This window comes from Cotesia glomerata, linkage group LG7, assembly GCF_020080835.1.
Source record: "Cotesia glomerata isolate CgM1 linkage group LG7, MPM_Cglom_v2.3, whole genome shotgun sequence".
Lineage (NCBI taxonomy): Eukaryota > Metazoa > Arthropoda > Insecta > Hymenoptera > Braconidae > Cotesia > Cotesia glomerata.
The window spans coordinates 3,415,218-3,440,981 of NC_058164.1; the positions used below are offsets into that span (position 1 = coordinate 3,415,218).

General features: G+C 26.7%; 2 protein-coding genes and 1 long non-coding RNA gene across 3 annotated transcripts in view; 1 reads left to right on the plus strand and 2 right to left on the minus strand.

Annotated features, from left to right (window-relative positions):
• Positions 1-1,390: 1,390 nt before the first annotated feature.
• LOC123269385 (nuclear RNA export factor 1-like) lies at positions 1,391-4,051 on the minus strand. Its single transcript, XM_044735066.1, has 2 exons — positions 4,007-4,051; positions 1,391-3,325 (listed from the first exon to the last, which is right to left on the minus strand). The coding sequence occupies exon 2, from the start codon at positions 3,306-3,308 to the stop codon at positions 1,437-1,439; it is 1,872 nt and encodes a 623-aa protein (XP_044591001.1). The 5' UTR covers positions 3,309-3,325; positions 4,007-4,051; the 3' UTR covers positions 1,391-1,436.
• Positions 4,052-8,284: 4,233 nt separating this feature from the next.
• Positions 8,285-15,391, minus strand: LOC123269383 (nuclear RNA export factor 1-like). Its single transcript, XM_044735065.1, has 9 exons — positions 15,149-15,391; positions 14,966-15,043; positions 14,572-14,873; positions 14,395-14,481; positions 12,546-12,983; positions 10,942-11,057; positions 10,669-10,705; positions 10,326-10,558; positions 8,285-9,051 (listed from the first exon to the last, which is right to left on the minus strand). The coding sequence occupies exons 2-9, from the start codon at positions 15,018-15,020 to the stop codon at positions 8,391-8,393; spliced, it is 1,929 nt and encodes a 642-aa protein (XP_044591000.1). The 5' UTR covers positions 15,021-15,043; positions 15,149-15,391; the 3' UTR covers positions 8,285-8,390.
• Positions 15,392-20,512: 5,121 nt separating this feature from the next.
• LOC123269409 overlaps positions 20,513-25,764 on the plus strand; it is a 174,485-nt gene continuing 169,233 nt past the window's right edge. The window contains exon 1 of the long non-coding RNA XR_006510402.1: positions 20,513-20,720. This is a non-coding gene — a long non-coding RNA (uncharacterized LOC123269409). The remainder of the gene's footprint in view (positions 20,721-25,764) is intronic.

The following is a 25,764-nucleotide window of genomic DNA, read 5'->3' on the forward strand; positions in this document are numbered from 1 at the left end:
AAAAAAAATTTCAGATAGTAACTAGTATAATCCAGATTACTATGAGTATAATCCAGATATCACGCAGTATAATCTGGATTTTTCTAGTTACTATTTAAAAATTTTTTTCACCACAGATATTACTGAGTATAATCTAGGATGATATCTAGTGTCATCTTGTTCTTTCCCTGTACTCGAGTGATGCAAATAATTTCATACTAACTTTACCATCTCTCTATTATACCTCTCGGCTGCCCAATTTCAAAACACAGTAACTAACATTTAAAAATTTTTTTCAATTTTTCTTATTAAAAAAAAGTTTGCCCGCCAAATTGATGAAAAATTTAATTCATGAATAGAAAATACTTGAATATAAATATTTTTAGCAAAAAATACTTGAAATTAAGGTCTTAAAGTTGTAAAAAATGCAGCAATACTAGAAGAAATCAGGTATAAAAATTTTGCAGTTACTGTGTTTTAAAATTGGGTAGCCGCTCTGCGTATAAATGATGCAATTTCGAGAATTAATTACTCAAAAACGGTGTTGTAAATTGATCTAAAATTTTCGTGGTGAATTATTAATATATTTATCTAAATGACTAATTCTTGGGAATTTAGACAATAAATGAAGATGTTAAATTATAGGCAATCGCCTATAATTTATCTTCATTTATTGTCCAAATTCCCAAGAATTAGTCATTTAAATATTTTAAATATGAACAAGAACTTAAATATTAATAATATATTTCGGGACCCAAATGCCAAAAGGGCGCATATTCATTTATACGCCCTTTTGGCTTTGCAGTGCCAAAAGGGCATATAATTTTATTTTTTTTTTTACTAATCGCTTTATCAACACTTTTTAAGCCTAAAAATAAAAAAAATAAATATCCAAAGCCAAAAGGGCGTTAAATTTTATTTTTAAGTTAAATTTTATATTTTAGAGCAAAATTGAAAGTTTTTTTATACGCCCTTTTGGCTTTAGGTTAAACATTTCTAAAGCCAAAAGGGCGTATGTTTTGAGATATGCCCTTTTGGCATTAGTACATTGAAAAATTTTTTTTGACAAATCTTTACGTTTTGAGCAATTTCAAGTTGAATGGGGAAAAAAAATTTTTTATACGGCCTTTTGACATAAAACCCTATCTAGCTGCTGTAATACGCCCTTTTGGCATTTGGGTCGCGATTTATCTTTCAATAAAAAAAATTTCACAATTTTCTTGAAATATCCCTGAAAGGGCCCAACTACCTTAACTGTATTAAATATTTTAAGCTCCATAATAAAAAGTCTAATTACAACTTCCAATAGAATCTTCAAATGGCACTTTATTAGCTTATCAATATTTAAGATTAAATTAAATAGTTAAGCCTTATAATCAAAGTAATACTTTTTATACCATAAAAATAAAAATAATTTGAAAATTATCATGATAAAAAATAAGAAACTATCAGCAAATCTATCCAAAAGCTTCAGGCGGAATAGACCCACGTTTATGATGTTCTTCAAAAGCATTAATAGCAACATCATAAATCCAATTAACTTCAGACAAGCACTTGAAACTCCACTCGTGGTTCATCTTGGTCCTCTCACTCAGCGCTCTAGTCATCTGTTCTCTAATACTCTCCGGAAGCTGCGTATTATCCTCCTTGATAATTATCTTCTTATCATCTTGACTCTGCCTATAACCAGGATTACCAACCCCAAGATGCATTTGCTGCAAGACGAGCCTAACTTGACTAGCAGTAGCATTAGCAAGGTGAAATTGTTCATTACCAATACAATACCCGGTTCCAAACTGTTCAACAATAAACGTCCTGCAAAACTGCCTAAGAACATCACCTTCACTGCTCAGTTCTTTGAACAACCCCGTCACAGTGATGATCATCATCATCATCATCGAACCAGTGAGAGCTTTGACATCTAGCGTGAAGCTACCAGCTAAATGCTGGGTCTTGGGGAACTCTGACAAGCAACTAACGACATGCAGCCGTCCTTTGTTCAGTAATTTAACCCTTCTAGAATTATGAATACAAAGAAGATTCCTGTTTCTTAAAGCGTAACTACTGTTCTTATCAATCAAAACCTCGGGGCTGATTGTCATTGTAAAAACCGCGTTGTCTAAATAAGCATCCAGCAGTGGCTGCCTAGAATTACTGTCATAAACATTGAAGTAAAGCTGGACAAATTGCTGAGCAATTTCGAGAACTTGTTGGTTGGTTGTAAAAATTTTTACAGTACTTGGTAAAGAAATTTCCGTGTCTTCAATGTCAAAGCTAATTTTTTTAGGCAATTGCTTGCCATCTAACCGAATTAAACTCGGAAATTTTTCTCTTATTACTGAAGAGTAATTCAATTTAATTTTTTCCAGCCTTGAAATAAATTCATTTCCTTCTAAGCGAAGATCTTGTAACTTTAATCCTTTTAAAAAATTTAAATTTGATTCATGCTTGATTTTATTGTTAGCTAGGCTCAAAATTTTCAAGTTTTTAAAACACGTGCTCAATATTGTCAAATTTTCCAATTTAGTTAATTGATTATTGTCCAAATTAAGCGCTTCTAAATTAGGCACAGCTTCACTGGCAATTTCTAGTACGTAAATAAGAATATCAGGTCTAAATAAAGCGCAGAAATAATTATCAATAAAGTTTGAGTCTCTGTGAAAGCAAGACAAGTCTAGAGATTTTGTTTCTTCGACGTATCTAATTGACATTGCTTGTTGGACTTTCATTTTAAAGTCTTCGTTAAATTCAGAAGCGGGGAACCTTGATGTACATACATCAACTGTAAGGGTGAAGTAATTGTCTATTATTATATTCTTATGGCATTTACGTAAATTCTCAGCAGCTTCGGGGTTGTCAACGTAAAACACAGCCTTTTTGTAAGATACTTCGTACATTATTGGGAAGAAGGTATGAGGTTTTATATGATCTTTAAGAGCACTGATTATAAGGTTCTTGTCAAATCTGTGGACACCTGGGAGAACTACTTGGAACCAGTTTAAGTCGGTTGGGTTGTAATCTAGTCTCTTCCAAACGGAAGGCTTGGATCTGTCTGATAGACTGTAAGGCTCTGGTTTTGATCTATTTTTTCGCGTGAATAATGATAGGCTTTCTTTCTTACTTGCGTCATTGTCATCTTCTTCTATGTCGACATCTTCATCATTATTATTGGCACCATTACTGTTACCATTACGATTGTTGTTGGGATTGTTGGAGAAATTAAACAAAGACTTGGATTGAATTTTTGACTTCCAGTCGATCTCTGATTCTTCATCCTTTGATTGGAATCCGAGTCGGGATTTTATTGACTTTGTTGGTAATTTTGGCATTTTTATTTTTTGTTGTTCTGTAAATAATTATTGTTTTTTTGGATAACTTTTAATAGAAATGAGTAAAAAAAATTCATTTAGCAGATATTTGATAATTTATGAAAATTAATTTAGCATACGTTTAATAATTTTTTAAATTCTATAATAAATAAATTATGGCAAAAAAAATTATAAAAAAAATTGACATGTGAAAATTTTTAAAAATAAAAAATACAATTTTTTGAAAATTTATTTTTCGGGACAAATTTTTTTGTTAAATAAAATTAAAAGATTGTTAATGATCACTTTAATGTCATTGATAATTTCAAGAATTTTTTATGACATTAAAGAGCTGTCACTTAACTATTTTTTAATTTTTTTAACAAATATATTTTTTCAAAAAAATTATTTAAAAAAAATTGCATTTTTTATTTTTTTAAATTTCTACATGGCAATTTTTTTTCTACTTTTTTTTTGCCATAATTTATTTGTTAAAAAAATCCTTAAAATTATCAAATATCTGCTACATTAATTTTCATGAATTTTGTAACAAGTAAATTATGACAGAATAATTTGGAAAAAAATTTACATGTAGCAATTTTGAAAAATAATTTTTTGGAACAAATTTGCTTGTTAAAAAATTAAAAAATAGTCAAGTGACTGTTAACTTTAATTTAATGTCATTAGTAAAGATTAATAATTTTAATTTTTGTACGTACCATTTGAATTGACATTTGATGAAATTGGTCGTGGATTCAGCTGATTTAAATTGTTGTTAAAAACTTTTTAATTTAACCGGTATATTTGTTTTATTATTATTATAACCTAAATTGTTGAAGTTAATTAAAAATATTATTTTTTTATAATTTTTAATGACACAAGTTAATATTAATCACATGCTTGGTTAAATTTTTCTTTGGTATTTTGAGGTTGGTAAAATTGAGATCTGATATATACTGCAGGGCTGTGAGGTCGTCGTTTGTCGGGTCAGATCATATCGTATTTCAAAATAAAAAACTTGTTTAATGGTTGTTTTTATGTGGAGCTGAAATTATTTATTTTTTTTTTTTTTTTTTTTCATTATATAGCTTAACTAAAAATTATACTAAATTATAACATTAATAAATATCTGACAGGTTAAAGAATTTTTATTAAATAAATAAATTGGTGTAATCAAAAATTGAAAATAATTTGAAGCTGTCGAATTTTTTATTTTTAATTTAAATGAAAGTGAAATTAGAAGACACCTGAGAATTTTTTGTTGAAAAAATTATTAGAAAAAAAATTTTTATAAAAATTCCACATATAGAAGGTTTGAAAAATTATGAGCGCAATTTTTTGAAAATATTTTTCTAGTTATAATTCAATTAGTAAAACACATTATTAATCAGCTGTTTATTCTAACACCATATTTTTACATCACCTAGTGTTTGCTGATAGATGTCTTTTGATTTAAGGATGGTAATTAAAAAAGATAAGAGTTAAGAATCAAAAACTAAGAAGACAACAGATCAGTGACTGACTATTTAATTAAATGTCAACTAGCAACTTTGGAGTTACTATGTAACTCCCGTGACATGTGAACTATAAATAAATAACAATTTTGCTTTATTAAATAATGACTTTTGTTAAATTGCACTGTACTTTCTTAACCATTGACATTTATAAAGATATAAGCTCATCCCGATGTTACACTCATCAAGAGCTTTCATTTGAGTACCCACTTGCATTTTTGATATATTTTTCATATATACATATATATAAAATATATAAATATATGAAAAATTGATGTGGGTACTCAAATGAAAAGTCTCGATGACAGTAATGTCGAGATGAGCTTATATCTTTGAAAATATCAATATTTCACAAGATATTTGTTAAATTGTACTGTACTTTCTTTAATATTGACGTTTTTAAAGATATAAGCTCATCTTGATGTTACACTCATCAAGAGCTTTCATTTGAGTACCCACTTGCATTTTTGATATATTTTTCATATATACATATATATAAAATATATAAATATATGAAAAATTGATGTGGGTACTCAAATGAAAGGTCTCGATGACAGTAATGTCGAGATGAGCTTATATCTTTGAAAATATCAATATTTCACAAGATATTTGTTAAATTGTACTGTACTTTCTTTAATATTGACGTTTTTAAAGATATAAGCTCATCTTGATGTTACACTCATCAAGAGCTTTCATTTGAGTACCCACTTGCATTTTTGATATATTTTTCATATATACATATATATAAAATATATAAATATATGAAAAATTGATGTGGGTACTCAAATGAAAGGTCTCGATGACAGCAATGTCGAGATGAGCTTATATCTTTGAAAATATCAATATTTCACAAGATATTTGTTAAATTGTACTGTACTTTCTTTAATATTGACGTTTTTAAAGATATAAGCTCATCTTGATGTTACACTCATCAAGAGCTTTCATTTGAGTACCCACTTGCATTTTTGATATATTTTTCATATATACATATATATAAAATATATAAATATATGAAAAATTGATGTGGGTACTCAAATGAAAGGTCTCAATGACAGTAATGACGAGATGAGCTTATATCTTTAAAAATATCAATATTTCACGAGATATTTGTTAAATTGTACTGTACTTTCTTTAATATTGACGTTTTTAAAGATATAAGCTCATCTTGATGTTACACTCATCAAGAGCTTTCATTTGAGTACCCACTTGCATTTTTGATATATTTTTCATATATACATATATATAAAATATATAAATATATGAAAAATTGATGTGGGTACTCAAATGAAAGATCTTGATGAATGTAACATCGGGATGAGCTTATATCTTTAAAAATGTCAATAGTTCACAAGATACAAGGTCATTTCTTAATTATGTATCTAGAGATCGAGTATTTTCGAATGCAGCCTAAATACTTATCATAATAAATTCAATATCGAAGAGAATGATATGAAACTTTGAAAAGGCACAAATTCAGATCAAGTCCTTTGCAATGACACTGAATTTCACTAAAAAAACCGATTTCATCATTTGACTATCTTGGAAATAAAATCTATCTTATTTTCTTAATAATATAGACTATAATTAATGCCGTTATAGATAACTTTAGTTTTAAAAGGTGATTACGGAAGTTATATATAGATAAAAAAATCAAAAAATTTAGTGAAATATATTTTAAATTTATTTTTATTTTATAGATAAAAAAATTGTTATAATCATAACTACGTCATTAAAAAATGTCATTTTTTTCCATTTTACAATAATTTTATATTTTTTTTTTTTTTTTACATAAAATTTTGTTGTTCAATATATATATATATATATATCATGATAATGATAGTTTTAATAAATAATGTACATTGAATATTAATCTTTACATTCATATTTTCTTTAAACATTAGATACTTAGCAGCTAAATAAACTTAAACTATAATTAGATACAAAAACTTATTCTTCTAAGTTCTATTTACATTTAATTTATGTCATCTCATTCAATACTTATAAATATATTTATAATTTCAATATTTTGAATGAACATATATTTTCATTGCTTATGAAAAATAAACGTACGATTAAAATTATTAACTAAGAAAGTAATAAAGTTTTATCAAAATAAAATATACCGATGCGTTCTATAATATATAATTAAAAAGTAATTGATCATTAAATTTATCTTTGTAGCTTTAAATTAACTTAATACAAATATTTATTTGAAAAAATAGAATCGAAAGTGTGCAAATATTCTTTCGAGATAAATAATATCAATTTTATGAAATTGTCCAAACGTAATTTAGTCTAATTATTATTATTTTTTTTTAATATGAATAAAAATTGCATTAACAAAATAATTGATGCACAATCGTAAGTACGACCGACCTGAAGCTTGGGTACAACGTCTCTCCTTCTCTTGAAAATTATTTTAGCAGTTGTTTGATGGATAATTCTGCAATTGTGCCTTTGTATTTTACACACAAAGTGCGACACAAATTTATCAGAAGAACAAGTGGCTGTAGCATTGGATAAACCCATATTTACTCTAGAAATAAATTTCTAGAGACCGTAACAAAATATTTGACATCAAGCTTCCTTCCATAGCTCGCACAAGATCAACTTGAGCGAACCGAAGCCAGAGAGGTCTTGACACTGCATCCTCGGTACTCTGTTAATGTTCAGAGTACATTTTCAGCATGTCAGTTGATTTTGTAGGATTGCTTCAAAAATCTTTTAAAATTTTTGGTGTTTTTTTTTTTTTTTGGCAGTCTACTTCAATTGTGCATTTCAATATTGTTATTATTTTTTTTTTTAATTCAATTTTTTTAATTACTCTTACGTCTTAACAATTACACCTAGCTTCAATTATTTCTCTCAAGAATATTCACAATTTTTTCATCAATTTAATTTTTTCCTATGAGAATAAAGAGCCAAAAAAAAAGTTAACAAAAAAATAATTTAAAATTCGAGTTAAAAAAATAATTTAAAATTAAAAAAAAAAATGATCTTTTTTTATAAATTCATATTTGATTATTTATCCTCATTTTTTTTTTAGAAATTGAAAAAAATTTTGTGATATAATAATTGTGCGTTAGAAAAATTAATTCTACCCAGTAATTAATTACTGTAATTATTCTAAGAAAAAAAATATTAATATTTTTCGAATGCACACCAAAACTTTTTTTTTAGCAAGAATTTTTTTCCAAATTTTGTAATGATTTTTTTTTATGTTTATGTCTATGTCTTTAAATTTTATGAATTTATAATTATTAGTAATTTAGACAATGATTTTTGGCAGTTAAATTTTTTATAAATAAAAAATTATTATCATAATTATTGCAGCTAATTTTTTTTTTTTTTTTTTTTTTTTTTTTTAATTAATGTGTCACGAATTCAGTTTTAAAATCAAGACTAATTTATAGAAAAAATATTAAATATATTAATAATTATAAAGAATAATTACTAAATTTATAGAATATGTAGCTCTTACATATTAAAAAAAAAATAATTACTGAATTCGTGCCAGCAAATTAATTTTTCACGAGACTCTAAATTTGAATTTTAAAATTTATAATTTTTTCTATAAAAATAGAAGAAATTATCGATTAAATGCCTCAGCTGGGATTCTTCCAGCTTGAAAGAATTCATTGAACGCGCGAACAGCAGTTTCGAAATTCCACTGTACCTCTTGTAAGCACTTGAAGCTCCACTCGAGGTTCATCTTAGTTTGATCGCTAAGAGCAACAGTCATTTGGCGCTGAAGCTCCTCATTGGGTTGAGCAGGCGCTCCTGAAGTTGACGGCTGAGGTTGAGATTGAGGTTGAGGCTGAGGCTGAGCTTGAGGCTGTTCTGTTACTTGTTGGGCTTGAATAGCTGCTGCTGCTTGCTCAGCTATCGTAGCCTGCGGGCTGTTCAAGACTTGGCGCTCTTGAGATGGGGTTGGGTGGGCCAAGCTCAGCTGCTCGTTTTTTATACAGTAACCATTGCCGTATTTAACGATTACAAATGTACGGTCGAAGTAACGGATCGGCTGATCCTTGGCTCCTACTTCTTTGAATAAACCAGTCACGGTGATAACTATCGTTGATTCTGAGATCGCTGTGGTGTCCATGGTGAATGAATTTAAGAAGTGCTGGGTCTTCGGCAATTCAGAGATTAATGATACTACTGGTAATCTTCCTTGTTTTAACAATCTCATGCGGCGATTTGTATCAGCACACCGGAATAAATTTCTGTTGTCTGATAAGTATTTGTTGAATCTATAACAAAAAAAAAATATTTATAATAGAATATATATTATCTTTGGATACATAATTAAGAAATGACCTTGTATCTTGTGAACTATTGACATTTTTGAAGATATAAGCTCATCGGGATGTTACATTCATCGAGACCTTTCATTTGAGTACCCACATCAATATTTCATATATATATATATATATATAGCATATATATATATATATATATATATATATATATATATATATATATATTAAAAATATATAAAAATGTATGTGGGTACTCAAATGAAAGCTCTTGAAAAGTGTAACATAGAGATGAGCTTATTACTTTAAAAATGTCAATATTTAAGAAATGACCGTGTATGTTGTAAACTATTGACATTTTTTAAGATATAAGCTCGTTCCGATGTTACACTCATCAAAAGCTTTCATTTGAGTACCCACATGGATTTTGATATATTTTTTATATATACATATATATAAATATATAAAATATATGAAAAATTGATGTGGGTACTCAAATGAAAGCTCTTTGTGAGTCTAATATTGGGATGAGCTTATATCTTCAAAAATGTCAATGATTAAGAAATGACCTTATATCTTGTGAAATATTGATATTTTTTAAGATATAAGCTCATCCCGATGTTATACTCATTGAGACCTTTCATTTGAGTACCCACATCAATATTTCATATATTTATAAATGAAAAATATATCAAAATGCATGTGGGTACTCAAACGAAAGCTCTTGATGAGTATAACATTGGGATGAGCTTATTATCTTTAAAAATGTCAATAATAAAGAAATTACCTTATATCTTGTGAAATATTGACATTTTTTAAGATATAAGCTCACCCCGACAATACACTCATCGAGACCTTTCATTTGAGTACCCACATCAATTTTTCACATATTTATATATTATATATATATATATATATATATATATATATATATATATATATATATATATATATATATATATATATGAAAAATATATCAAAAATGCATGTGGGTACTCAAATGAAAGCCCTTGATGAGTGCAACATCGAGATGACCTTATATCTTTAAAAACGTCAATATTTAAGAAAGTACAGTGCAATTTAACAAAAGTCATTATTTAATTAAGCAAAATTTTATTTATTTATAGTTCACAAGTCACAGCAGTCACATAGTGACTGCAAGGTTGCTAGTTATATTATTATTATATATAATAAAATATTTATCAAGTATAGTTGTATTCGGCATTGAGTATTTAAAAAAATAAAAAATAAAGAACTTAAAGACTTACTTATGTATTGTCGGGCTCTGAGCAACAGTGAGACTCAAAAATGCATGCTCGTGATAAGCATCAAGAAGGGGTTGCCGGGAATCAGAGTCAAAAATGGTGAAGTATTGAAGCATAAACTGCTCCGCTACTTTCAGAGCTTCACCATTCTTTGCAAATGCTGTTTGCGTGGGAGGTAGTTGTATACCTTCTTCCGCGACATCAAATAATATTGGTTTAGGTAATTCCATGCCATCCTGTAATTGTTGATTGAAAAAAAAAAAAAAAAAAAAATTGTAAAAATATTAATATTGTCATTTAAAAAATAATCCAATATAATTATTTTCTATGTAAATGATTTACTCACCAGTCGGAGAAGTTTGGGGAATTTCTTCCTTACGTCGCTGTCGTGGAAGAAAAAGCCATAAGCGGATGCTCCAGATTAATTGTTTTAAAACAAAAATAACATGTCTTATTATTGAAGGAGATTTAACAGATTTTTTTCAACTCAAGGATTTTTATATAATTCCAGTGTTGGATAAAAAAAAAATTAAAAAAAAAATGTTAACCAATCTCCTGTAAAAAGATCCGTCTAGGATCTTTGAAATTTATAAATAATGTAAGAAAATGAATGACATACCTGATATAGTCATCTGTGCGTTTTTTGTACTTGTGTTGTACAAGAGGATTTCCGGCAAGACGTAATTCTTCTAGTGGTAAGTCTTTGATAACATCCATCTGATGCATTTCTCTGATCTGAAAATAAATAAAAAAGAAAAAAAATTAATAAATTCTAATAATTAAAGTAAAGTCACGGTAGCGACAAAATATTAAAAAAATCAAGGTAATTATTTACGGTAATCGGAAAAAATAGACCCGAAAAAAATAAAAAAGTTATGAAAAATTCATATTATTTCATTAAGGGAGTATTCTGGTCTAGAAGCATGAAATTTCAGGTCATTTTTAAAGTGCCGTAAAAAAAAGGCAATCAATATTTTTACCATCCATTTTTTTATAAGTTATTTATTAACATTATAAGAATACAGAAAAAAATAAAAAAATGAAAAAAGTCGAAAATTAAAAAAATTAGCAGCTGATGAAGTGGGGGGGGGGGGGGGCTCAAAAAATTGGCACGCGAAGATACCGCCAATTCTAATCCTCCCAGCAATCGGAAACAAAAAAGATTATTAATCTAGAGTAATGTCGCTATGGTCGGAACTACGGAAAAAATTAAAAAAATTTTTTTCACAAAATGGCGACTGCCTGAAAAAATAACATTTTTTTCACCACTTTTTTTGACTTTCGAATTTTTTAAAAATAGTAAAAATTGAAATTTGGGGATGACCGTAGTTCCGACTATAGCGACATTACTCTAGATTAATAATCTTTTTTGTTTTTTTGTTTCCATTTGCTAGGAGGGCTGGAATCGTGGGCATTGTCACGTGCCAATTTTTTGAGACCCCCCCCCCCCACACTTTATCAGCTGCTAATTTTTTGAATTTTCAACTTTTTTCATTTTTTTATTTTTTTCTGTATTCTTATAATGTTAATAAATAACTTATAAAAAACTGGATGGTAAAAATATTGATTGCCTTTTTTTTACGGCACTTTAAAAATAACCTGAAATTTTATGCTTCTAGACCATAATACCCCCTTAAAATTATTATAAAATAAAAATTATAATAATATAAATAATTTAATAAATCTGAAATAATATGGATTTTTCATGACTTTAAAATTTTTTCCGGGATTCTTATTTACAAGTGGGGCCCGACCTATTTTTGGCCATATCTAGGTGAAAAATTAACATTTAAAAATTTTTTTTGATCTGCTTGTTTTTACGGCACATTTATGATCAAAAATGTCATGAAAAAAAAAATTAAAAATTTCGATAGCTTTTTTGCCTTCAAAAGTTGAAAAAAATTTTGGCTTTCATGTTTTAGGATAAAATTTCTACTTTATCTTTTTGATCTATAATTTTTTTGAAAAGTATGTAAAAAAACGAACAATTAAAAAAAATAAGTTGAATATCACAATTTATAAATTTTTTTGAAAATTTGTTAAAATTGTGATAATTAACTTGGTTTATTTTTTTTTATGTATTTAAAAAAAAAATATATATATATATATATATCTATCAATAAAATTAAATAGAAATTTCATTCAAAAAAATGAAAATTAAAATGGTGGACCTCACTTGTAAATAATTACCGAAATCAAAGACAATTAATAAAAAAAACTTACTTTGTTGTCACCAATGTATAAGATTTTTAAATGCCTTAGTTTTTTTCCCAAAAAACTAAGCTTCTCAATAATAGATAATTTATTATTTTCAAGATTTAATGCCTCCAGGTTAGGAATTGCATCAGCGACAATCTCCAGTACTGACATCAACATTCCAGGTCTGAATAAAGCGCAGAAGTAATCTTGAACGAGATCAGGATCGTGGTGAAAGCACGAAAGGTCCAGAGCGTTATTTTGCTGATTGTATCTCTTGGCCATAGCTGCTTTCAATTTCTCTTTTAGCACAGCGTCAGCTTCACATTTTGGAAAGCCAGGACGTACGCGTACTTGGAGCTTGTGATTATCAGGCGTTGTAATTTTTTTGTGACACTCAGCTAGTTTGTTAGCAGTTTCCTGGCTGTCAACGTAAAAAATAGCTTCTTGTCCAATCACTTTATACTGAAATCACAAATAAATTTTTTTTTACTTATAGTTACATTATTAAAATCGGAAAAAATTAGTCAAGTTTATGAAAATATGGAATGACAATAAAGTTAGCCGACATTAAAAATTTTTTAGAATTTTTCTTATTGAATGAATCAAAATTTTTTTTTAAATTTCATTTGTAAAAAATTTGAAAAATTGTAAGTGCAATTTAAAAATTTTTTTTGCTAATTTACTAAATTAAACAAAATCAAAAAATAAAAAATTTCGGCTAACTTTATTATTCTAAATATATGACAATAAAGTTAGCCGAAGTTTAAAAATTTTTAGATTCTTTTTTATTGAAAAGAAGATTGCAAAAAAATTTTGTTTGAAAAAATTTGAAATACTGTAAGTGGAATTTAAAAAAAAATTTTTTTTAGTTTTAATTTAATAAATTAAACAAAGTCAAAAAATAAAAAGTTTTAGCTAACTTTGTTATTATAAATATATGACAATAAAGTTAACCGACATTTAAAATTTTTTAGAATTTTTTTTTATTGAAAAAATCATTGCAAAATAATTTTATTTGTAAAAAATTAAATACTGAAAGTGGAATTAAACAAATTTTTTTTTAGTTTTAATGTAATAAATTAAACAAAATCAAAAAATAAAAAATTTTGACTAACTTCATTATTCTAAATATATGACAATAAAGTTAGCCGAAGTTTAAAAATTTTTAGAATCTTTTTTATTGAAAAGATGATTGTAGAAAAATTTTATTTGAAAAAATTTGAAATACTGTAAGTAGAATTAAAAAAAATTTTTTTTAGTTTTAATTTAATAAATTAAACAGTCAAAAAATAAAAAGTTTCAGCTAACTTCGTTATTATAAATATATGACAATAAAGTTAACCGACATTCAAAATTTTTTAGAATTTTTTTTTATTGAAAAAATCATTGCAAAATAATTTTATTTGTAAAAAATTGAATACTGTAAGTGGAATTAAACAAATTTTTATTTAGTTTTAATGTAATAAATTAAACAAAATTAAAAAATAAAAAGTTTCGGCTAACTTTATTATTATAAATATAAAACAATAAAATTAGCAGGCGTTTAAAAATTTTTTTTTTAATTTCATTTGTAAAAAATTTTAAAAACTGTAAGTGCATTAAAAAAAAATTTTTTTAGTTCTAATTTACTAAATTAAAAAATAAAAAATGTTGGCTAATTTTATTATTATAAATATATGACAGTAAAATTAGCCGACATTTAAAAATTATTTTATTAAAAAATTATAAAATAATTTTTAAAAATTTGACTTGTAAAAAATTTGAAAACCTGTAAGTGCAATAAAAAAAATTTTTTTGTTTTAATTAAATAAATTAAAATTAAAAAAATAAAAAATGTCGACTAACTTTATTATTATAAATATTGATTACTTACCATTATTGGTATGAACGTATGAGGAGCCATGTAGCTGAGCAGGCTGGTCAGAATATACTCTTTATCATATTTATCACCATAATAAATCTGAAACAAATAAATAAATCATCAATAAATTACCTGGAAGCTTAAAATAAATAAAATATAATAATAAAAAAAAAAAAAAAAAATACCAACCATAATTTTATACCACTGTGCTTCGCCATTAAGATTAATTCTACTTTTAATATTCAACCTTGGGCCTCGATTCACCATGGGACTGAGCCGCCCACCTTTGCCTCTACTCCTCGGCTTGAACATAACTTGCCTAACACTTGTACTCGAGGACATAGCTTCTGCTATTTGATCTTTGGTAACTGAATTAACATGACGCACACGATCTCTTCCGAATCTTGGATTTTTAAAGGATACCCGGGGCTTGACACCGCCGAATTCCATCGGATGGTCGTCGTCCATGCGAGCTGTTCTATCGTCATGGTCTGTAAAAAAAAAGATGACGAAATAAGCTTTGTAACTAAGTATTTTTTTTTTTTTTTTCACTAAAAAATCTTATTAAAAATTAAATACTTACTGAAAAAATGTTTGTTTTGTTTATTGAAACGATTATTGATGGGCTTTCTCGGCATTTTTAATAATTATGTCTAAAAAGCTAAAGAAATACGTAAATTAAATAACTTTTATAAATTTAAGACGCAAGACTACGTTTTATCACAACACAATGGCTGACTTGAGTGTATAATAATTTTCTACTAACCTCGAAATACTAATTTACTAACTTTGATGTATAATACTACAACTAGTTATTTTTTATTAACTATTGCGTTGATTATTATTGTTATTTTTATCAATTTCTTGACAATGTCGAAAAAAATTTCAAAGTTTTATAATAAAATTAATTATTATTTTATTAAAAATGTTTCACTGACACGACTTTGGATTTATTTCACAAGAAACAATATGGACGACTGAACTACACCAAGCACTTTACACGTACGCTCTTAGGCAAGAAGATCCAAAGAGACTTGTTCCCTCTACGGAAACTAGATTTTAGACAGCGCCCCCTATAAGTGTATAGTTTCACTCTAATATAATCTACAGTCGATGAAAATGAAGTTAGCCGACATTTTAAAATTTTTAGAAATTTTTTTATTGAAAAAAATTCACTTGTAAAAAATAACACTAAAGTTAGCTGACGTTTTTAATTTTTTAATGATATTAAATTAGCTATCACTTGACCATTTTTTAATTTTATTTAACAAAAAAATTTGTTCCGAAAAATTATTTTTAAAAAATTGCATTTTTTATTTATTAAATTTTCTAAATGTCCATTTTTTTCTTATTTTTCTTATGCAGTAATTTATTTATTAGAAAAATTCTTAAAATTATTAAATATTTGCTAAATTTATTTTCGTAATTTTTTAATTTTTTTTTTAATTATTAAATTAGAACTAAAAAATATTTTTTAAAAATTGCACTTACAGTTTTCAAAGTTTTTTACAATTGAAAATTTTATTTTATTATTTTGTAATAACTTTTTTAATAAAAAAAAATTCTGAAAATTTTTTGATCTCGGCTAACTTAATTTTCGTTTGTAAAAAACTATAAGTGCAATTTTTTATGAATATCTTTTTAGTTGTAATTTAATTAATAAAAAAAATCAAAAATTTAAAAATTTTTAGACGTTTGCTAACTTCCGTGTCATCTACAGTCGTAGACTTACTGGCTAAAGAAAACGACGGCAGCGCTACTGCGCAGTTGTCTTGCGGGAACTATATTATTGATCAGAGTTCTCGGGACTTACTTGTATACCGGTCGTGCTCTGAATACGTGAAAATAAAATGAAAAATATATACAGTAAAAGCTCTTAAAAGTTACCCAGGTTGTCTTTCTCGCTCTTATTAGTGTTTGAAGAGAAATTGAGACAGAACTACGGTAACTTTTAACAGCTTTCACTGTAAAATTAAATAAATAATGATTATGACATTCAAGTCAGCTGTTATTTAACAAATTTTTTATTTTATTTAATAATAAAATTTGTTCTAAAAAATTGTTATTAAAAAATTGCATTTTTATTTTTTTTAAATTTCTACATGTCAATTTTTATGAAAATTAAAATAGCACATATTTAATAATTTAAAAAATTTTATAACAAATAAATTATGGCAAAAAACAAAATTAAAAAAAAAATTGACATTTAGAAATTTAAAAAAATAAAAAATGCAATTTTTTAAAAATAATTTTTCGAAAGAATCTTTTTGTTAAATAAAATTAAAAAATTGTTAAGTGGCAGCTAACTTTAATGAAAATTAATTTAGCAGATATTTAATAATTTTTAGAACTTTTGTTAACAAATAAATGATGGCAAAAAAATAAGAAAAAAAATTGACAGAAATTAAAAAAAATTAAAAATGCAATTTTTTTTTAATAATTTTTTAGAGTTAATTTAATTGTTAAATAAAATTAAAAATTTGCCAACCCGAGTCAGAATAATGAACCTACATGAGCCTACATGAACCTACATGAGCCCACATGAACTTACATGAGCCTACAGGATAATTTTCAATTGTTTTGATCGATATTATCCAATTTATAAATTGAATTTTTAAGTTTTTTTATCAATAATTTTTTAGTTACTATTTAAATTTATTTGTATTGTACTATTTAATATTGGTATGAGTGTATTTTGTGAGGTTATATTGATCAATCAAAATAATTCAAGATAAAAATATCGATTAAAACAATTAAAAATTGTCCTGTAGGCTCATGTAGGTTTATGTAGGTTCATTATTCTGACTCGGGAAGTGACAGCTAATTTTAATGTCATTAATTTTTTTTGCACTAATTTATTTCTTAAAAAAATTATTAAAATTATTAAATATCTACTACTTTAATTTTCATGTAATGATTATTGATTTATTAAAAATATGATTTTGAAAGAAAGTATTTGTTAGAGATATTTTATTGAATATTATGAACGAGAAACTTTTACTGACAAGACGTAAGTAATAAGCGTTTAGTTGTTTATTAATTCACTTTCGTTAAACGTGATCAAAAGTAGCCAAAGTTTATATATTATTGAAAAAGTTAAATCTTTTTCTAAATTATTACATGACAGTACGTTTCTGAAGATTATTAAAGAATGGCCTGTCAAATATTTGTATTAAAGTTGGAAAGTTAGAAAAGTGAGGCTGAAAAAAAAATTATAACTTCTTTAAAAGCCGTCAATTTTATCACGCATTAACTTTTTATATAAATGGCAGTAACGGGTGATTTATTGTTTTCTTTATGGTATGATTTTGACAACTACTTTTTTTTAATTAATTAAAAAATAATACTTTTCAAGATTGATACATGTTATTAATTTTTTTTACTGATAAATTATTTGATGAATTTTATCTGAATATCAATTACTTTTAAGTTAAAAAAAGCCGTCAATTCTATCACGCGTTTTTATATAAATGACAGTAACAGATGATTTATTATTTTTTGAAGGTATAATTTTGAGTTTTTTTTTAATTAATTAAAAAATAAAATTTTTTAAGACTATTTATACTGTTAATATTTTCACAAGTAAATTATTTACAACCCTAAAGTTAGCCGACGTTTTTAATTTTAAATATTAAATTAGAACTAAAAAATATTTTTTATAAATTGCACTTTCAGTTTTTCGAGTTTTTTACAAATGAAAATTTTTTTTAATTATTTTGTAATAGTTTTTTTAATAAAAAATTTTTAAATGTTGGCTAACTTAATTTTTACAAATTATTTAATGAAAATAAAGTTAGCCGACACCTAAAAATTTTTCCATTTGTTAAAAACTTCAAAAACTATAAGTGCTATTTTTTAAAAATATTTTTTAGTTATAATTTAATAAATTAAGCGAAATAAAAAAAAATTAAAATGTCGGCTAAATTTATTATTATAATTATTTAATGGATTTTCATCCGAACACCAATAAAGAAAATTTTTAATGAAATGGTGAGCGGTAATTATCAAGGTATTTAAAATTAAATTAATGTCCCAATTTATTGCTGCTTTGGTAATATGTACTAAATATATAGCTATATATTTATGCATTAATATCGTTATCTCCTTTGCTATGTATCTTTGTACCGGAAATACACAATACATTATCATAGACATTTAAACAGCGACTATAATTTAGGTGTTTAGGGAGATTAATTCCGTTGTTATGAACAAAATAAATAAGTAGACACAGAATCGGCAACGATATAATCGACAACCAGCTGCAAATTTTGCAACGTATAAACTATCTGCGCTATCTCCCGTGTTAATATTAATTCCATACTCTCGTTTCTAGCCTAGGTTAGTCTACAGACTAGTTGTACTGTGAATCTAAACGACACAGGATGCACAGAATGTATACCGAATAAAGTTCTACCCCCCATTTATGTACGGGAGGTAAGCCGATTATGTTAATGTCTATAATTTTTGCGCTTTTTTGGAAAGTAAGGGCCGATTTAATCCGAAGCATTCACGTTCGCTAAATACCTCGCCTATCATCATCACACATCAGCTATATATTATATATATGTATAAGTATATAGTATATCGTATAGAATATAACACCGGAGCTGGAGAGATCGATATTATATAAGTTAAATATGTATTTTTATATCTGTCTTTTTATTTTCAGATTTTTATTTTATTTCTGCTTGTCTTCCGATCATTCGATTACCGCATTCTGGTTAGAGTTATATATCTATATTATTAAGAGAATAAGAAAAATTTTGTTTCGAGTCAATTTATTATGATAAGTATTTAGGCTGCATTCGAAAATGCTCTATCTCTAGATACATAATTAAGAAATGACCTTGTATCTTGTGAAATATTTACATTTTTAAAAATATAAGCTCATTCCGATGTTACACTCATCAAGATCTTTCATTTGAGTACCCACATCAATTTTTCATATATTTTCTATATATATTATCTACATGTATATATGAAAAATATATCAAAAATGTATGTGGGTTTTCAAATGAAAGGTCTCGATGAGTGTAACATCGGGATGAGCTTATATCTTTAAAAATGTCAATAATTAAGAAATTACCTTGTATCTTGTAAATTATTGACATTTATAAAGATATAAGCTCATCCCGATATTACACTCATCGAGACCTTTCATTTGAAAACCCACATACATTTTTGATATATTTTTCATATATACATGTAGATAATATATATAGAAAATATATGAAAAATTGATGTGGGTACTCAAATGAAAGATCTTGATGAGTGTAACATCGGAATGAGCTTATATTTTTAAAAATGTCAATAATTAAGAAATGACTTTGTATCTTGTGAACTATTGACATTTTTAAAAATATAAGCTCATCCTGATGTTACACTCGCCGAGACCTTTCATTTGAGTACCCACATCAATTTTTCATATATTTTATATATATTATATAAATGTATATATGAAAAATATATCAAAAATGTATGTGGGTACTTAAATGAAAGGTCTCGGCGAGTGTAACATCAGGATGAGCTTATATCTTTAAAAATGTCAATAATTAGGAAATGACCTTTTATCTTGTAAAATATTGACATTTTGAAAGATATTAGTTCACCCCGATGTTACATTCATCGAGACCTTTCATTTGAGTACCCACATAAATTTTTCATATATTTTATATATATTATATATATGTATATATGAAAAATATATCAAAAATGCATGTGGGTACTAAAATGAAAGGTCTCGACGAGTGTAACGTCGGGGTGAGCTTATATCTTTAAAAATGTCAATAGTTAAGAAAGTATGTGCAATTTAACAAAAGTCATTATTTAATAAAGCAAAATTTCAATTTTTTATATTTTACAACTCACGGCAGTCACATAGTGACTGCAAAGTTGCTAGTACAATATTACATCGCTAAAAATTAAATACTTGAATGCGTTTTATAAACAGCTTACTTGAAATAGAAAAAAAATTTTTTTTTCTTCAAAAATAAATTTTCACTAAATTGTAATTTGTGACCGTTGATAGTAAAGCGATTCAATTTAAATTTAAAACTAACTAAACTCGGCTTATTGCGAATTTCAAGACAAATTAAACTCTGTTATATTATTATATATGTTATAGATAGTTTGCCGTGCTTATATATGTATGTATATAGGCTTCGCCGAGAATTCGAGATCCTACATATTATATACAAGTTTGGAAATTGAACAGTTCAACTGAGAGAATTAAACGTATTTTGAATTGAATTGTGAATATGCTCTCTGTAAACTGTAAGTCGGCGAATGTACCGAATAGGATCGACCGTAGACTGGAAACTGGAGACTGGAGGCATTTGGTAAGTTTGAGTAAAACAATTTAAACTATTTTTGCATACAAAGACTCTATTAGCCTTTGAATTATTATTTTTATCATGTATATTATTGTACGATCGAGCGAATTCGGATTTCAGATAATATTGAATTGTTAAATGGCGCGAAAAATAGCGCTGCATGTGGATAAATTTATTAATATAATGCATTACTGTTATGATTATATATTCGAGCTCAGCGATGAATGGAACATAATTCATGGAGCTGCAATCGAGGCTTTTACCAAGAGATTACAAGTTACAAATTAGCCTCATATATTCTAGGATTAGATCGAACCTGGCGTACATACATGCGGTCGGGTTCGGTTATACGTTTGTTAAATGTTATTATAGGTATAACGACATATATAGGATGGATATAAAATTGAAGGAGTGAGAAGAGAAGAAAGAGGGTTTAGGTAATAAAACCATTGAGGAAATTTTCATTCGTTTGACCGTCCTTATACATCAGCGATTTAGTTTAGCTTTCATATCTTGTGCAAACATCCAAGCCCGGGGTTTAACTCATGTGAACATGAGCCAAACCATATGCTTTAAGGATCCTTCCTCATAATTCACCTAAATTCATATATATATTTAATATCATTTTTTCAATTTTAATACTGATTTAGGAGATTCGGAAATTCAAATATGTTTATTTTTCGATCAGGGTTTTTGAATTGGTTAAGTAGGGTAGAATACCATCTGCAGAAAATTTTTCATTTAGCGACGGGTTATTTTATTTAATTTTTTTTCAACTTATTTACATTTAAAATATTAATACATAATATCGATAAAATTATTTGACTTTATAATTTAACTGTTAATTAGTAAAACTATCTATATTGTTAAGAGAATAAGAAAAATTTTGTAGGATAGTCATATAATAAAATCGGTTTTTTTAGCAAAATTTAGTGTCATTGCAAAGGTCTTGACTTGAATTTGTATCTTTTCAAGGTTTCATATCATTCTCACCGATAGTCAATTTATTATGATAAGTATTTAGACTGCATTCGAAAATGCTTTATCTCTAGATACATAATTAAAAAATGACCTCGTATTTCGTGAAATATTGATATTTTTAAAAATATAAGTTCACTCCGACATTACAGTCATCAAGACCTTTCATTTAAGTATCCACATCAATTTTTCATATATTTGTATATATTACATATATGTATATATGAAAAATATATCAAAATTCATGTGAGTACTCAAATGAAAGTTCTTGATGAGTGTAACATTGGGATGAGCTTATATCTTTAAAAAAGTCAATAGTTAAGAACATAAAGTACAATTTAACAAATATCTTGTGAAATATTGACATTTTTAAAGATATAAGCTCACTCCGACATTACACTCATCAAGACCTTTCATTTAAGTACCCACATCAATTTTTCATATATATATATATATATATATATATATATATATATATATATATATATGAAAAATATATCAAAACGCATGTGGGTACTCAAATGAAAGCTCTTGATGAGTGTAACATCGGGATGAGCGTATATCTTTAAAAACGTCAATAGTTAAGAAAGTACAGTGCAATTTAACAAATATCTTGTGAAATGTTGACATTTTTCAAGATATAAGCTCACTCTGACATCACACTCATCAAGACCTTTCATTAGAGTACCCACATCAATTTTTTATATATTTATATATATTATATATATATGTATATATGAAAAATATATTAAAATGCATGTGGGTACTCAAATGAAAGCTCTTGATGTGTGTAACATCGGGATGAGCTTATATCTTTAAAAATATCAATAGTTAAGAAAGTACAGTGCAATTTAACAAAAGTCATTGTTTAATAAAGCAAAATTTTATTCATTTATAGTTCATAATCCACCGCAGCCCCATAGTGACTGCAAGGTTGCTAGTATAAATAATAATGATTAATTTTCTGCAACTCTGTAATACCATTAATCAACAGATTAATATTTTTAATCAATCACAAATTATTAATCATCTCAATTTCATCAATATCATAAATGCATATTATTGATCTGAATAAGTTCAAACACTTTCAATGGATAATATTACAGAATTACAGATAATTAGTGCTCATTCATATAGTAATTACTAATAAATCTCATTGAATATTAATTTATATTCCATTAACCTGCTGAGTAATTAACTCAAAGCTAATAGTCACAGAAAAGCCTCTCAAAGCAATCATTTGTTTTGTTGTTCAGGTATTAAATCACTGGAAGACATTATTATTGTCTATTTCGAGTAAATTTTCCATCACTTTAACTGACATGAAGTTTAGCCTGTCTTTTAGCAGCTTGAAATTCAGACTCTGAACCACCTAAGCTAACCATCTAATTGATATTATTCTCAACATCATCTACATCAGTCGCTTGTCATCCTCGTCCTCATTGGACCCAGTCTGGTAGTTGTCATAGTTGTCATTTGTATACAGTTGGGGAACTTTAGATTTAGATACGGCAATTTAGTCACGGAGAAGCTTCTCATTCTATGACTTACACATTATAAGGACCAGTACTCTGGTGTATATACGTACACACAAAAGCACTATACCTTCAGACAATAAATTATGTCCCATTCGAATTCGAATTCGAATTTCTACCATCCGTGTACGATCAAGAGGAAGAAATAAATAAAATAAAATAACTTTTAGCATCTCTCTTGTTTAACACACGTGTCCATTCAAATGTTACATTATAGACATATTCTAAAGAGCCAAACCCTCGAGTGTGTAGATTATATAATACAAATATATACTTATATAAAAAAAAGTCTATTCCAATTGTATTTTCTATCTACTTTCAAAACTAATACTCGAGTCATTTAATTTTCATGTAATTTCTACACGGAAAAAAGTAAACTTAAAATTTACTCGGATTCCGATTAATTTTTATAGTTTCAAACAGTACAGTGGATATCGGGGTGGCACAAATGTAAATATTACGAAACAATGTAGAAAGTGTAAAAGCCACAATTTATAATTTAATATTGAAAATGTGATTAGTTGTCACTACAGTAAATAACGACTCTCTTATCTTAAAAAATTACAGTTTCAAACAGTAAAAATTGCTGTTTCAATATATAGTCTATACTATGAGGAGAAGGGGAAGGTCTCATACTCGGAGAATTTAACATTTGAAACTGTAAAAATTCTACTCTTAAAATATATATTTTACCAGTACAAGCAAATCAATAATTATAGCTTGATTTTTAGCGTTGCTTTTAAAATTTATCATTTTACTTTGTAAATATTGACGTTGCTTGTATAGAAATTTAGTAACTGTACACAAAAAAAAAAAGGTTCACTTGAGCCAAGAAAATATTTTTCTTCCTAATTATTTTTTTGAGCAAAAAAAAAAATTTTTTTTGACCCAAGAAATTTCACTTATTCCAACTAAATTAATTCTCTTGCTTTAAGAAATACGTATCTTTTTCCAAGAAAATTCATTTGTCAAGAAAATATTGTTGTTTTGAGAAAATTCAGCTTCTTGCTCCAAAAAATTTACTTCTTGATAGAAGTTAATTTTCTTGTCTTGAGAAAATTTCTCTCTTGCTCCAAAAAATTAAATATAAAGATAGAAGTAAATTTTCATTCATATTTTTATTGATTAACATGTCAAATGGGAAGATCAAATAATATTGAGTCATTTTTTTTATTCAATATGTATAAATGCACGCTAAAATAATATGAAATGGGTATCAAATATTCAAGAGAAAAATTTTCTCAAGGCAAGAAAATTTTTTTCTCACCTCCGGGCTTTGCCTCGGACAACAATTACATGTGATCTGAGACATTTCTTATTTTACTGCCCTAGATATGTAATATACTATTTCTCTGCTGAAGTGGCGCTGCTTCCCTATAGTATCTAAAAATCTTGATCAAGTATAAACATTTATTGTATCAAGTATTTATTGTAATTTGAATCAAGAAAAAATGACTTCCACCAAGAATAGAATTTCAAGAAAAATTTTTACTTCGGCCAACACAACTTCGGTCTTTTTTCAGGCACCCGAAAATTTTCTTGAGCCAAGAATTTTGTTCTCCAGTCAAGAAATTTTTCTTTCTGTGTAGTTTATATTTTTTACATATCATACGATCATTTTTTAGGTACGAAACGATAAATATCAAAGTCAAAATTCTTAATTATTATACTTTAACATTTTCGACTTCCACACAGCGAATATTACTGTTTGAAATAGTATTTTCTTCCATGTAAATAATAAATTGTAGCATTTAAATGATAAATATTATAAAGTGATTGTTAAAATCAAAATTTTACTGTTTGAAATGGTAATTTTTTCCAGTTGATCATTACTTATTATAAATCGACTGTTATTTATTACAGCTTACTTTTTTCCGTGTATAGCGTAAAAAAATTTTATTAGTGCTTTTATGTTTTTAAAATTTAGTTTGTAATATTAAACTCTCGCAAAAAGCACTCGATATTAATTGAATTTAAAAGTTCATTAGAGCTTACAAAGCGAAAAGTTTAAATGTTAACTTTCGTTTTAATAATTAAGTACAAAGAACGTTGATGTTGAAGTTACGAATCTCCGAGTGTGTAATTTCACATAAAGGCTGTGTATTAATGCTATTAAACATTAAAAGGAGCCAGAAGTACATTTTAGATGTATGTGTAAATTGCATGTACATGCAACATATGCACATGATAAATGCGATTTTAAGCTGATAGCACTCCAGAGGCGCGTGTGCAACCATAAATATTTTTGGTAATCAAATTCTGACCGCTTCAATGTGAATGTAATTCAGTCAATAGCCAATTCTCGGCGTGGATTGCGGCGCGTGCTGCCGCCCATCCACAGGAAACTAAAAAATACCTGACACGAGCCACCGAGATAACGCAATTTTTTTATTAAGACTTATTTGTTGAGTTTCTATATTAAAGTTATAGTAAGATTTTATGTTTGCTTTTTATCACTGATCATCGATTGTCTCTCCCTCGAGTTTCGGGTTAGTTTTATTAGATTTTATAGTTAAAATTTATATTTTTTTATACTT

Bases quoted from the DNA above. Each gene is read 5' to 3' on its own strand.
- LOC123269385 (XM_044735066.1), bottom strand. From the start codon at position 3,308: ATGCCAAAATTACCAACAAAGTCAATAAAATCCCGACTCGGATTCCAA.
- LOC123269383 (XM_044735065.1), bottom strand. From the start codon at position 15,020: ATGCCGAGAAAGCCCATCAATAATCGTTTCAATAAACAAAACAAACAT. The intron at 14,482-14,571 runs GTTGGTATTTTT...TATTTGTTTCAG, and splicing joins CACAGTGGTATAAAATTATG to ATTTATTATGGTGATAAATA. The intron at 11,058-12,545 runs GTAAGTTTTTTT...ATTTATTTTCAG, and splicing joins TATACATTGGTGACAACAAA to ATCAGAGAAATGCATCAGAT.